Source organism: Pantherophis guttatus, chromosome 10 (assembly GCF_059756535.1).
Source record: "Pantherophis guttatus breed Tessera chromosome 10, ASM5975653v1, whole genome shotgun sequence".
Classification (NCBI taxonomy): Eukaryota; Metazoa; Chordata; class Lepidosauria; order Squamata; family Colubridae; genus Pantherophis; species Pantherophis guttatus.
The window spans coordinates 13,487,620-13,503,130 of record NC_142072.1 but is presented as its reverse complement, the minus strand read 5'-3'; the positions used below and the strand labels follow the sequence as shown (position 1 = coordinate 13,503,130).

The following is a 15,511-nucleotide window of genomic DNA, read 5'->3' as shown; positions in this document are numbered from 1 at the left end:
AGTTTGCCTCTGCGGGGTGCATCAGTCCTCTGTTTTGAAGGCAGATTTTTGAGGTCTCATATGCCTTCTGAGCATGTGCTGCACCAGTGCAAAAACCTTTCTGAGGGCACCAGGAGAGGCCTCTCTACTAAAAACTAGCCTCTTCTGGCATCTGAAAATCAGTCAGAGCTCACTTTGCCTTTTAACCCAGAGACCTGTGTCACTGTGAAGCAGCTTCAAGCAGGTCTTCTGATAAAAGCATCATTGAGTGAAGCACCTGTTAGACTTAACACATGGCAGTAAACCTCTGCTCTCCAAATTCTTCTTTACCCAGCAACTATCATAACAAAGCTAGGCAAATTGCTTAATTGCCCGCAAGTAGAAGCAGAAAACCAAAAACGAAGCCCTTCACAGATGTCTGCAGCATAAATAAATAACAAAAATAGCAGCATAGCAGACTTGGAAGAGACCTTGGAAGTCTTCTAGTCCAACCCCCTGCTCTGGCAGGAAACCCTATACCCGTGATGGCAAACCTATGGCATGTATGCCACAGGTGGCATGTGGAGCCATATCTGTGGGCATATGAGTGTTGCCCTAACTCGGCTCCAGCGCGCTGGCCAGCTGATTTTCTAGCCTTCCGGGCCCACCGGAAATCAGGAAACTGGCCGTTTCCGGCTTCCGGGGTGGGGGGAGGCCGTTTTCACCCTCGCCGGGTCCAAGAAAGTCTCTGGAGCCTGGGGAAGGTGAAAACCGGGCCTACCAGGCCCACTGTGCCATTGTGTGCCAAAAGCGGGGGGAGTGCAGGGGGGGCGGTCATGCATGCACAGGGGGGCACATTGGATTATGGGTGCAGGCATGCGTGCGCGCAACCCCCCCCACTCCTCCCACTTTTGGCATGCAACAGCAAAAAGGTTAGCCATCACTGCCCTATACCATTTCAGACAAATGATTGCCCCATCTCTTCTTTAAAAACTCCAGCGATTGAGCACCCACAACTTCTGAAGATAAGCCTCTTGTCCATATTCAATCTCTAGCCATTGATAAAATTGCCCCCATATATTATAATATTCCGATTCTTCCTTTCCTTTCTTTCTAAGAAATTTAGAAAGAATATGTTGTAATAAACTATATTAAAATGTAAAAGCAAAGATGTGTGTGTATCAAGAAAATGGTGGTAAATGTTGAATATGATGACATAAAATTTTGTTCTCAGATGATACACTGATTGAATAACGATGTACCGCTTGTTTAAAAATAAAAAGAAAACACTTAAAGAAAACACTTCTGAAGACAAGCCGTTTCACTGATTAATTATTCTAATTGTCAGGAAAGTTGTCCTTAGTTCTAGGTTGCTTCTCTCCTTGATTAATTTTCATCCATTGCTTCTTGACCTGCCTTCAGGTGCTTTTGAGAATAGCTTGACTCCCTCTTTTTGTTGGCAGCCCCTTAGATATTGGAACACTGCTATCATGTCATCCCTAGTCCTTCTTTTCATTAAACTAGACATACCCAGTTCCTGCAACCATTATTCATATGTTTTAATCTCCAGTTCTCTAATCATCTTTGTTGCTCTTCTCTGCACTCTTTCTAGAATCTCAACATCTTTTTTAATATGCAATACTCTTAAGTGTGGTCTTCCTGAGTTTATAAACTCCAGGCCTTTTCCTCCATGCCTTCCCTTCCATAAAAATTGGGCTGTTCTCTTCCCAGCGTTGAGATTGAGAGACATCTGCTACTATAATATAAAAAGATTTGGTCTGACATGAGAATTCCTTTGCAACTTTAGTTCTTATTACACACACACACACACCCCTCTTTTGAAGCTGTGCACAGACTGGATGTTGGCATGCAAGCATCAGTCCATCAAATAAATTCTATGCTTGGTAACCAGTTTTGAATCAGTGTAGCGGGGCTAACCTCTAGAGAAACCATTGTTATCTGTACAGCCGGTGGAAATGCTGTATGCTTATTCCTAAGGGTACTTGATGCACATAACAGTCTTCTCTTCCTCCTAGAGTTTCTTTGAAGGCTGGGATGCTTCAAAGAAGAAAGAAAAGACCAAAGGGAGACAAGATCACATGCCTACCTGTAAGTGTCTGAGACAAAAACCTTTCTCTATAAGAAGGAAACAAAGAAAAATCAATATCCTTCCTTTAATGCTAGTAGAGTTGAAATGCCCTGAAACTCTGCAGAGTTTGCACAATATGGATTTGGTTTGGGTCTTACTCTGATCTTGATTTGTCAAATTTACAGCAGGTAGATTTTGATCTGGTATTGATTCCATTTGCAAAAACAATCACATGAAAATATTCAAGTGAGGATGGAGCACTGGGATAGGATGGGGTGCCTATTTCCCAGTTGCCACCACATTTGTCAGAGAAAAGGACCATGCATAAAAAAAAAAACCCTTACATCATGGAAATTCCAAATGATTTGATAAGAACCATTAGATATCTTAAGGGTTTTCCGATGAGACTGGTCTATCAGGGCAACCTGGTCTACCCAAATATGGGATGGAGCATATTGCTTCCGCTTTGGCTAGCTGATGGGAGCTAAATAGCTTGAAGTAGATCTATGCTAGTCTCCCTTTATTTCTTTGTCGGTAAATATAAATTTAACACATTAAGGTAAAGGTAAAGGTTCCCCTCGCACATATGTGCTAGTTGTTCCCGACTCTAGGAGGCAGTGCTCATCTCCGTTTCAAAACCGAAGAGCCAGTGCTGTCTGAAGACGTCTCTGTGGTCATGTGGCCGGCATGACTAAATGCCAAAGGGTCATGGAACGCTGTTACCTTCCCACCAAAGGTGGTCCCTATTTTTCTACTTGCATTTTTTATGTGCTTTTGAACTGCTAGGTTGGCAGAAGCTGGGACAAGTAACGGGAGTTCACCCCGTTACGCAGCACTAGGATTTCGAACCGCTGAACTGCCGACCTTTCGATCGACAAGCTCAGCGTCTTAGCCACTGAGCCACCGCCTCCCTTTATTACATACATTATATATATTATTATATACATTAGATATCTAGAAATAATAATAGCAGGAGAAGGATCCAAGAGGTTGTAGTTCTCCACTTACAACCATTCCTTTAGTGACCGTTCAAAACTACAACAGCTCTGAAAAAATCCCATAGGATCATTTTTCACACTTACTGTTGTAGACATCTTTTTTTGTATGCAATGCTCCAAGTGTGGTCTTACCAAGGTTATAAACTCCGGACCTTTTCCTCCCTGCCTGATCACATGATCAAATTTCAGGTCCTTGGCAACTAGCATGTATTTATAATGGTTGCAGTGTCCAGTGGACATATGATCACCTTTTGCGACCTTCCTACAAGCAAAGTTAATGGGAAAGCCAGATTCACTTAACAACCATGTTACTAATGTAACATCTGCAGTAATTCACTTAACAACCGTGGCATGAATGGTCATAGAATGGGGCAAAACTCACAACAATAGTCTTGCTTAGCAACAGAAATGTTGGGCTCAATTGTGATCACACATCAAGGAATACCTGTAGATAGTTGATCGTTTTTTTTTTTTACAGACAAAGTGGTATTAACAATAATGCACACTTTGTATTTGCTCTGTTCCCAAATTCCAGCTGAATAAGTGTATCCCGGGCCTTCAAGTATGCCCACACACTTGCCTTGATATTCTTTAAGCTGCATTTCTCCTCTTCTTTTATTTCACTGGATTTTGAATGAAAAAGGAGGCTAGAATGCTGCAAAGAAAAAGGCTAGCCTCAACTATAAACTTTTTACCTCAGCAATTATTCTGTGTTTCTCATCTGTCCTGGAGGCATTCCTGAGAAATAAAAATAATGGGGAGGGAAAGATTTGCATTCCACATCTGTCTTGTTATGAAAAATGCAGTGCTGATTTGAAATAGAAAATCTCTATCTCTACTGTATATGAGCTGCAAAAATCCAGACAAACGCTAAATTGCAGCAAAGAGTTAGAGATTTATTTATGGACTTCTCTGACCTACATACCTGCTCTGGGTCTTGTAACTGGAGATACTTCGAGGTGTTAAATTAACATGACTTGGATAGCATGATAGAAGAAATGGGGCTGAAATGATACTGGTATCTTAATTCCTACAAGGGTTGAGGGCTTGATTTCATTTGGATTTCATTTTAATTCAGTACCGGGTAAATATATTGGGGTTTCCAAAGAAACCCCTTTTCTTTGAAGACATTTCGCTTCTCATCCAAAGAAGCTTCTTGGATGAGAAGCAAAATATCTTCACAGAATAACAAGAAAGTCCGGTTGCCTCTTGAAAAAGCACCTTTGGGACAACCATGACCTGGATGACTGAGAATCTCCATAGACATATATCAGGGTTCACTAATGGATGAGGTAGAACATATTTTCAGAAAAGTTGCAGGCCTGGAGCATGATAAGATTCCACTGTGCAACAAGCCATCATTACGATCTCCTTTAAATAGGACATGCTCTTTGTGGGTGCAGGTGGTTGAAGTCCCAGATTTCACTAAACCGCAGAGTAGCTTGCTTGAACCTAATCACTATGCACTCTAAACCATGATTAATAAGTTAGGATGTTGTGCCTTGGATCATACCACTTGGTTAAAGCAAACCATGGCTTAGTATGATATAACTCAGCTTGTGCAAGGCAATAAGAGACATCAAATGATGATAGTGTTTGGTATTCAATGCATTTTTTAAAAAAATAGTTAAATGAGTAACCAGGGATATCCTCTCTCTCTGGGGACCGGAAGGATGAATGCAATTTATTGTGAATTTCTGCTATAAAATACCTCCTCCAGCAGCTGCTTTTTCTTTGCCACGCTGGCTATTTTTATTGCTCCTAATTATAGCTGTCTATCTGCTGTTTTCCAAATTGAAATTCCATGTTATCACAGAGACAAAAAAGAGAGAGAGAGGGAGGAGAGGGAGAGGGAGAGAGAGAGCAAAATTGTTCAAAATAACTTAGGCAAAGCCAAGCACCAATTTTTACTCCACTCCCTAGCCAGCTTTTCTGGAAAGAAGGGCTAAAGGGAGCACATTGGCTGTTGACCTAATAGCACAAGGGTTGTTTGTCTTTCTGCTATGTGTTGGACAAAATGGCACATCTCATTTTGACGCTGCCCTTCTCTTCCACTCTGCCACAGTAATGGTGCAGACTGGCATATATCTAATCTTGCTCTGGGTGGGAGTATATATTCTTATGGGACATATGCTGCATTGCATCTCAGTTTGTGTTGCTCTAACAGCGAAGCATATGGATTTTGCAGAACAAATTAGTGGGCGAGAGAAAGAGAGGTACTTCAGGATGAGCGAAGCTGGCTGAAGGGGGTGTAACTGTAAGATCTGATGCTCAGCGGAAGGTACATTACAGGAGAGCAGAAGCAAAAACATCCTGTTGTTATCCTTACTCTTCCTGCGAATCCAAGTATGACTGTTAGCTCAGAAGAGGCATTCCCTCGGAAGTCTGAGGGGTCATTATGAAGCCTCTTAAGAAGAATCCTGCTGTGTCCTTAGCATTTGCAGGTTCAATGACTGATGCAACCCTCCTCCAACTGGAGATTAGGTTGCCAAATGTGACACAATTCAAAGATGAGAAGCCATCAGTTGGCTGGGAAGATTCCTCAAATTCTGAAGAAATATTAAGGTCTCTCTCAAAATATGCTCAGTGCTAAGAGAAGGATTATTGTGTGTGGTTGATGATGATGATGAAACCCATGATGATATACAACTCAATAAAAATAAAATATGTAACCCTAGATTCAGATTATAACCCAAATGTCAAGTAAAATAACATGTTTTTACTTGCTACTTAAGCCTTGATAAGATGGAAGCCAAGTCTGTAGAGATTCTCAGTCATCCAGGTCATGGTTATCCAAAGGTGCTTTTTCAGGAGGCAACTGGACTTTCTTGCTTTTTCTTCTGAAGATGTTTCGCTTCTCATCCAAGAATCTTCTTCAGCTCTGACAGGATAGTCCTTCCATTCCCCACTATCCTGTCAGAGCTGAAGAAGCTTCTTGGATGAGAAGCAAAACATCTTCAAATGAAAAAACAAGCAAGTCCAGTTGCTTCCTGAAAAAGCACCTTTGGAATGGAACCAAGTGTTGTGTCCTGGGAAAGTATTTGTGGTGGAATGTAATCTGGATTCCCAGGAAGAGGGGTTGCATCCCAGAGGATCAAATTTAAATGATTTGGGTCAAGATAGCTCCTTCCCATAACTTCTCAGAGTATATCTTTAAAGAGCAAATAGTTGCTGTAATTCGGCCAGATATCTGCCTATACTTGAGGAACAATAAAGAACACTGTTTAGAAGCAACAGTGTGTACCTTTCTTGTTTTTTTGAAGCCTGACATATATCAATCTATTAAAGAAATATAATTAAAGGGATTTCTACATCAAATTGAATGGATTAATAAGTGACAAAGTGTGAGACTACAAGTCAGATTAGAGTATTTTTGTAATTTTCCACAGTGGATTTTTGGAAGAACTGTTGAGTGGCAAGCCAACATTCACAAATCCTACTAGAAAATGTAGAAAGTGAACTTTACTGCTGGAGTCTTTGAATCCCATCTTTCCACCTAACTAGAATTTCTAGAAATTTACTGAAGGGAGGAAGGGGAAACCATTTGAATTTGATATATGAGAATATAAAGATTTCCCAATGCTCTTCTGCCTATTCTGCCCTAACAGTTATATCTGATTTTGTTTCCAGATGACCGACATCGGGTTAAGCTCCATCCACTTCTTGGTGATCCCAACTCTGACTATATCAATGCCAACTACATTGATGTAAGTATGTCAGCTTCTCTTGCTTTTGTTGTGCATTTTTTTTGCCTTAGGAATGTATTTGGTTGTGTAATGCAGAATGTTGTTTCTCTTTTGTTATACCCCAAGTCTCTGTTTCATATATGCATCGTTAGAACTCTCTTTTTCCTACTCCTTCCTCCTTTTCATGCTATATCTATTCCTGTTCACTTTTGGAATCCTCTTTTGTTCATTCGCACAAGAATGAAATCTTATAGGGCAGGAATAAATCAGAAGATTAAAAGGATATGCAGTATATAATTAAAAGATGAGTGAAAGATGAATGAAGGCTGTGAAAGTTGTACCATAAGAAAGGCTGAGCGCCAAAGAATTGAGGCCTTTGAACTATGGTACTGGAGAAGATTCCTGCGAGTTCCTTGGACTGCAAGGCGATCAAACCGGTCAGTCCTAGAGGAGATCAACCCTGACTGCTCTTTAGAAGGCCAGATCCTGAAGATGAAACTCAGATATTTTGGCCACCTAATGAGAAGGAAGGACTCACTGGAGAAGAGCCTAATGCTAGGAACGATTGAGGGCAAAAGAAGAACGGGACGGCAGAGAAAGAGGTGGCTGGATGGTGTCACTGAAGCAGTTGGCGTGACCTTAAATGGACTCCAGAGGATGGTAGAAGACAGGAAGGCCTGGAGGAACATTGTCCATGGGGTCGCGATGGGTTGGACACGACTTTGCAACTAACAACAACAATATAATTAAACCATCCATGTGTCTCAAGGGATGAGCTTGTTTTCCAAAGCAACCCTTAGATTAACTTGGATGTCCCCCATGTTCTTCCTGATGAAAATAATTTTTAAAACACTAGTAACTTTACTGAAATAATATCAACAACCACATCAAGTCACAGAAGCACATGGATGGAAACCCTGTGTCCCAGAATTAACGTTAGAAATTATTTGATTTTTGGAAATAATGCTGTCACTAGAATAAGGAAAAAAATTGATTGATGAATGCCATCGCTAGTCCAAAATATTGGAAAGCCCATGGATATTGGAAGGTTTTGTCAATGTTTGAGTATCTGTATTTGACATATAATGACATTTGGGGTTCAATATATAAATTTACATTGTTATTTGATTTTGTTAATTAATGTATCATAAACATTTGATTATCTGGATGCAATCCTTTCTACTCTTGGATAGTGTTTTGCTGAACAAGTGTTAAATCCTGTCTGCTGACATCAAAGAAGGATGATGTTTTAGAAGTTCTCAGTTTTCAAAGGTCACATTGAGCGTTCACATTTCAGATTCAAAATGCAAATAGTCAAAAGGAGACAACGTTCAAAAGTACACTTTAAATGTTTCTGAATGAGAAAGTTCAATGAGTCATATTAAACCCATCATTCTTTCCTGTTGCTGCTGCTCCTTCTCTACCCATCAGTGTTGCTCTTTAATGCACCTCCTTTACTAATGGGTCTATTCTTCCTTTGCTCTTGTCTCGCTAATCTGTCTGTCTCTGATTTCTTTTTCCTCTCAAACCTGTGGGCTTGCTAAGATTCGGATAAACCGAGAAGTAAGTATATGTCGTGTCCTTCTCATTCTTTCCCATTTCTCCTCCAAACAAGATTCCATAATTGTTCATTTTGGAGCGAAGGGACTTTCCTACCTCAACCCACCCCACCACAACAGTTACTATTTCATCATTTTATTTATCTATTTATCTATCTATCTATTTATCTATCTATTTATCTATCTATTTATTTATTTATTTATCTATTTATCTATCTATCTATCTATCTATCTATCTATCTATCTATCTATCTATCTATCTATCTATCTAATGTGTATAAGGTTACAGATATAAATATAAACATGATTATGAATACAGGATAAGGATATGAATAAATGGGGACAGTAGGACAGGGACGGTAGGCATGTTGGTGTGCTCATGCATGCCCCTTACCTCTTAGGAATGGGGTGAGGTCCACGGTAGACAGTCTAAGGTTAAAATTATGGGGGTTTGGGGAAGAAACCACAGAGTCAGGTAGTGCATTCCAGGCATTGACCACTCTGTTGCTGAAGTCGTATTTTCTGCAATCGAGTTTGGAGCGGTTTACCTTGAGTTTGTATCTACTGTGTGCTCTTGTATTATTGCGGTTGAAGCTGAAGTAGTCATTGACAGGTAGGACATTGTAGCAGACAATTTTGTGTACTACACTTAAGTCATACCGAAGGCGGTGTAGTTCTAAGTTGTCTAAGCCCCAAAATTTCAAGCCTGGTGGTATAAGGTATTCTGTTGTGAGCAGAGGAGTGGAGTACTCTTCTCGTGAAACACCTCTGGATTCGCTCAATTGTATTAAAGTCCGATATACAGTGCGGATTCCAGACAGATGAGCTGTATTCGAGAACTGGTCTGGCAAAGGTTTTGTATGCCCTAGTTTACAGAACAATATTACTGGAGAAGAAGCTTTGCAAGATTAGGTTAACAACTCTTAATGCCTTTTTGGCAATGCTGTTATGGTGAGCTCTGGTGCTTAGATCCTTTGAGATGAGTACTCCAAGGTCCTTGACAGAGTGAGGGTCATCTACAACGTCCATGGCTGTTTTTGATGGTGGATTTTATGTACTGTGGTCTGAAACGGCAGGTCCTTAAAAGTTTGTCTTGTTTCCTTGGTGGTTCTCTTTTCAAAATGTCTGGCTCCGTTGTGCAGACGTGGATGTCCCTTGTTGAAAGGACACTTGCCTGAACAAAATTGTAGAGCTAAGAGACATGGGTTTAGGCCAACCAGGCACTGTGGATGAAGAAGGTGACAAAAATAATTACTGATATATGAAGTAGGATGTTGGGCTCTCAAGTGACAAACATGTCAGAACAGTCTATAGGGCAGTTTGTATTTCATCTATCATTGCCGTTTCAATGGCCGCCGCCCCCACCACCGGATCAAAGATCTCCCTCTGACCTTTCAAGGAACTTGCCTGTTCCTCTTGGTCTTCCAAGCCGCTTCTCTTTCTCCCCCATCCCTCCAAGACGGTTCCGGTCCGAAGACCTCCCGACAGCGGTTTGTCAGGCTGGGTTTTCGCAAAGCTCATTGGAGCTTTGCTATTTCCCAGCCAGTATCGCCGTGACGCTTCCGGTTTCTCTGTTTCCAAATGTTACTGTGTTCACCTTACAACATCTTTTCCAGCTGTCCTAGAACAGGTGCACAGAGACATCAGGACTTTTTGCACCTGCCAGGTGAAGTAAGTCCATCGGGCAATTACTAACATGTAGTTAAATTCTCCTATTGGAAGCAAGGAAATCCAAGGTGCTAAATTTGGGACATTTTTGTCCTGGTGGAGCCCTGGTGGTATAGTGGTTCAAGTGCAGTATTGCAGGTAAACTCTGCCCACAGCCTGGCGTTCGATCCTGACAGGGCTCAAGGTTAACATAGCCTTCCATCCTTCCATGGTCAGTAAAATGAGAACCCAGATTGTTGGAGGGAATATGCAAATAATGTTTACATAGTAAACCACCCAGAGAGTGCTGTAAAGTGCTGTGGTGTGATAAATGTCTAAATGCTATTGCTATTTATCCTCACCTTTGCCTATCATACAGGGACATTGTATTGTATTGTGTTGGGTCTATTTGCATGATATGTGTCCTTGGGCTTAAATCGAGATATTTGAAAAACTAAGCCCCTGCTCTGCCTCCTTCTTTTCCATACTTTGTAATGTAAGGATAATTGACTGATTAGTTTTACCCGCTTGGATTTTACTCACAATATATTACTAACAACCTCAATTCTCATGCCGTACAGGTGGTATCAGCCTTCCACAAATATTCCACCAGACATTTAGACTGAAATGTTTGTAGTTACCACTGTAATGACTTTCAACAACACTTACACTTTCATTTGTATTTTTTAAAAGCCCAAATAATTGTGCACTTAAAGGTGTTCATGATCATGAAAACAAGTTCTAAATTTAAAAGGTAACCATTTGCAAAATCAGTATTACCATCGACTAAAGGAAATGTTTGTGTGCTCTTGATGTTAGCAATTTAGAAATGCTAAGGCCCCAACTGGTAGACACCCTATATGCTCCATTTTTGCTGGAAGCTTCTGTAATATTTATCCAAACGCTCTCCAGTGATCTCTTTTATTCTGCTCCGGCCTCTGCCTCCTAGCAAGATATCTCCTTTTCCATAGCAACTGAGAGCAAACGGTGGAGATCTGGCTCTTTGTCTTGGCCAGATCTTGCCAAAGACGATAGAACATGGGAAATTATAAGCCATCTGGGAAATCTTAAGCTCTACTATGGAGTCTAAGATCTTCCTGATATGCTCTTGTTTATTGGCCCTTTTCCATCTTTTTCTTGCCTTTGGGCTACTCAGTCGGGAGTTAGCTGTGCACGTGCACTAAATGGCTTAGAACGGCAGTTTCAAACTTAATAGCTTTAAGACTTGTGGACTCCCACAATTCCTCAGCCAGCCAGTCCATAAGTATTAAAGTTGTCAAGTTTGGAGACCCCTAGCTTAGAAGAAGAGGAGTGTTCATAGCAGTTCTCAAGGTGTACAGATAATCCTTGATTTATAACCAGGGGTGGGCTTCAAAAATTTTAGCAAGAGGTTCTCTGCCCGGTTGCTGGGTGGGCATAGCCATGGTGGGCGTGGCCTAGTTGGCCTCCTGTACCGTGGGGGGGGGGCTTTTTGCCCTCCCTGGGCTCCGGCAGCTTTTCTCAAGCCTTGGGGAGGGTGAAAATGGCCTCCCCAGGCTCCAGAAGCCCTCTAGAGGCTGGAAACAAGCCCGTCCCAAACTTCTGGTAAACCCATTTTTCACCCTCCCCAAGTCTCCACATGTGCCCTGCACTTACCTGCATCCAAAACAGACCGTGTGGGGACTCCTGGAAGGGGCGGGACTGAGTGGGTGGGGCCAGCCAGGAGTGGGATTTGGGAGTTCTCCGAACTGCACAGAATCTTAGCTAGAGATTCTTCCGAACCTCTGCGAACCCCCAGCAGCCCACCCCTTGCTTACAACCATAACTGGGGCCAGAATTTCTATTGCTAAGCAAGATCATTGTTAAGTGAGTCACATCTGATGATGTTTTTTTTTAATGACAGTCATTAAGCAGATCGCTGTAGTTCAGTGAATTGTGTGGCTTGTTAAGCAAATCCAGCTTCCACTATTGATTGTGCTTGGAATCTAGCTGGGAAGGCTGCAAATAGCAAACACATCATCCCGAGATACTGCAACCATCATAAATACATGCCAGTTGCCAAGTGTCCAAATTTTGATCACATGACCCTGGGGAATGCTGTGACGGTCATAAGCACGAGAACCAGTCATAAGTCGCTTTTTTCCAGGACCGTTGTAACTCTGAACAGTTGCTACATGGAATGGTTGTAAAACGAGCACTAATTGTAACGACTTCTCTGTGTCGTGGTGCTACATGTAGTGTTCTTGAGCTGTGATTTGCTTCTGCTTTTAATTACTCATCCCAACGGCCTGTGTATTGTGGGATGAATGCGTACAGTTTCCCTACAGATGATTTGAGGTTCAGTACCATATGTTGAAGCCCTGTGTTGAGTGGAGCCCTGCATGCATAGTTGTGTTTGAAAATATTTCCGTGCTTGCTAGAACAAGGATATGCAACTATGGATCAGAGAATACATTTGGCATGACAGAGTAGTACTGTGGTCTCCCTCATTAAAGTAGGGAGTTGTTTCAGAATAATCATTATATACAGTATGAGTGAGATGGGTGGAATCTAATTTGATTTTAAAAGATTGACAAGTTGCTACTTAGTAGTAGAAGCTCTGGGAGGGACGGCTTATTCCCAGGATTTTTGGGGAGGCTGTAGAACAGGGGCTGGATCCGGCCCATGGGGTACTTAGATCTGGCCCGCGGGGCCGCCCTGGAAACAGCAAGCCCACAGTGCTTCTGCCAGCAAAAATGGACTCCCGAGCTCTGTTTTCACTGGCAGGGGCTTGCAGGAGGCTGTGGCAGCTGAAAATGGAGCTTGGGAGCCTGTTTTGACTGACAGAGTGCTCAGGCCACCGCTGGCGCACCCGACAGGAGTGACGTCAAGCTGGCCACACCCCCTGGCCACTCCCCTCCCCCAAGGTCAAACACAACCCTGATGCGGTCCTCAATGAAATCGAGTTTGACACCCCTGCTCTAGAACCTCTGGTTAACCAGCTCAGCCTGGAAAATGCTGCCATAAGGAAGATGTCCACGTTGCTCTCCTAAAAGCAACATGCATTTCCTTCTAGCTTTTCTAGGGTGAAGTTGATGAGGTATTTATTGGACCTCAGAGCAACCCATTCTGGCTGTATTAAATAGCTCTTGGCTATAAGTGTGATGTGAGGAGGAGGAGAAAGTGTCTACCTTTGTACCGAAGAGAAAGACAGATGGTTGCAAAGGAACTGCTAGTGGATACATATTGGATGTGAATTGTGCATCAATTATGAAAAGTGTACTTTGAGGAGACTGTTTGGAAATACTCGTTCTGTGGTGAGACATGGAAGCTACCAATGGTGCTTAGGGTTTGGAAGATATTTTGGTTGAGACACATTGCTTAAACAGAAATCAAATGGGACATTATCTTCCTTGCCTGTACCCAGTGATGGGATCCTGCCAGTTTAACAACCGTCGTTACTGCTGGGTAGTAACACAGCTGATCGCGTGGCAATCCACTCTGCCGCGCGAATCAGCTGAGAAGATATAGGTCAGTAAAGCGCAGGGACGGGCAGGCAGCCCCAGCTGATCATTGGAGTGAACCGGTTCGCTCCCAGCTGATCTTCGGAGCTACCGGTTTGCCCAAACTGGTCTGAACCGGTAGAATCCCACCCCTGCCTGTATCCCATCTTAAAAGTTTGTAGATTTTGGAATAACTGTTGAAGGAAGAAAACAAGAGGTTTCAACTTTCAGAGTAGCAGACCTTGGGGCATATAAAAATAGATAAAACCAACCTTCCTTCCTTCCTTCCTTCCTTCCTTCCTTCCTTCCTTCCTTCCTTCCTTCCTTCCTTCCTTCCTTCCTTCCTTCCTTCCTATAATGCATATTTTTTTTTTCTTTACAGGGTTACCAAAGGTCTAACCACTTCATAGCCACACAAGGTAAGACCTTCATGCCTACTACTTAGATATGGCTTTTTAGCATGCTTTCTCCTTTTTTCCCCTTTCCATTTTTTTTTTTTTTTGCATATATGGAAAGAAGACAGCACAAGAAGATGTGCTGAATACCAAGATGTGCCCAAAACATTTCATGCTTAAGCTTTTTCAGTGCATTACAAAAATATCCAAAACTGCTTTGAGATTATATATTGGGTAAAATATCCTGGGGTGGCGCAGTGGTTAGAATGTAGTATTGCAGGCAAACTCTGCCCACAGCCAGGAGTTCGATCCTGGCCGGCTCAAGGTTGACTCAGCTTTCCATCCTTCTGAGGTCAGTAAAATGAGGACCCAGATTGTTGAGGGCAATATGCTGACATCTATAAACTGCTCAGAGAGTGCTGTAAAGCACTTTGGGATGGTATATAAGTCTAAGTGCTATTGCTAAAATAACCATAGTATTTAAATGGGTCCCTGACTTTCTTTAACTCTGTTTCAATCTTTTTTTGGTCTTTTTCTCTGTGCTCTAGGCCCCAAACAGGAGATGGTCTATGATTTTTGGCGGATGGTGTGGCAGGAACACTGTTCCAGCATAGTGATGATAACAAAGCTGGTAGAAGTGGGAAGAGTAAGTGATGGTTGTCGGTTTCCTCTTCACCAGTGGCTTCAGATGATGTTTACCTCTTCCACAATAGACTTAACCATAATCTGGTTTATTGTTGCATGCAGGTTAAGTGTGCCAAGTATTGGCCAGATGACTCAGAGATGTATGGAGACATTAAAATTACCCAGATGAAATCAGAGACTCTGGCAGAATACGTGGTGAGGACATTCGCCCTGGAAAGGGTAAGATTTGCAAGGATATCCCTCTGTCTATAAACGTGTTTTATTTTATTCACATTAATATTTATTTAATTTATTTGTAGGTCTTATATGGACTATCTCATATATGACTCTAGGCAGCACATAATAATGTAACTACATCAGGACCTTCATCTTCTTCCTTCTCTTATTTTATTCAAAAACACCCATTCTAAAAATGATTTAAAAGAAGCGCTGAAATATGTTTGGCAGTGGGTAAAATATTTTTAAAAATAGCATTCGTTTGGTAGAGAATTAGTAGTTTGAATATAAGAGATATATGATTTATTTGATGATTGAACATATAATCATAAATACAACTGCAAGTTGGTGCCAGCGTTTCTCAATCTTAGCAAGATGTATGGACTTCAACTCCCAGAATTCCTGCAATGTATATGGGAATGACCTCAGGAGATGGGTGAAGAGAGGTAACCAAGGGAGCAGTCAGATAAAAACCAGTTTAGCCTGCAGCAGGAATGGGGGTGGGACAAGTGGCTCAGAAGGGACCCTCCCTAGTTCTTGGGCTATAAAAACAATGGGTAGGGGGTATTTACTATCAGATTAGCAGGATTCTGCATAGGTAGGGAATTCTGGGAACTGAAGTCTATATATCTTAAAATTGCTGAGGTTGAGAAAGACTGCTTATAAAGAATTTAAGCTAGGCAAAGCCCCTGATTATGATTTGACTCTTATAGGAATAGCACAGAAGCATGTGCGCGCGCTCCCATTGCAAACCAGTAGTAAAGGTAAGTAGAACCCACCCCTGAATAGCACTTAGACTTATATACCTCTTTCCAGTGCTTTCCAGCCCTCTTTAAGCAGTTTACAGAGTAAGCATC

At 41.9% G+C, this 15,511-nt stretch overlaps 1 protein-coding gene across 8 annotated transcripts in view; it reads left to right on the top strand.

Moving 5' to 3' along the window:
• The window catches only part of PTPRU (protein tyrosine phosphatase receptor type U), a 408,282-nt gene that overhangs the window by 336,205 nt on the left and 56,566 nt on the right, over positions 1-15,511 (top strand). For 4 of the 8 annotated variants that reach the window (XM_034413695.3, XM_034413694.3, XM_034413691.3 and 1 more), the window contains 6 exons: positions 1,995-2,067; positions 6,676-6,752; positions 8,277-8,294; positions 13,781-13,817; positions 14,342-14,439; positions 14,541-14,657. In XM_034413695.3, the coding sequence (XP_034269586.2) occupies positions 1,995-2,067; positions 6,676-6,752; positions 8,277-8,294; positions 13,781-13,817; positions 14,342-14,439; positions 14,541-14,657 (420 nt within the window). The remainder of the gene's footprint in view (positions 1-1,994; positions 2,068-6,675; positions 6,753-8,276; positions 8,295-13,780; positions 13,818-14,341; positions 14,440-14,540; positions 14,658-15,511) is intronic. The other 4 variants (XM_034413698.3, XM_034413697.3, XM_034413693.3 and 1 more) reach the window with 1 other exon arrangement.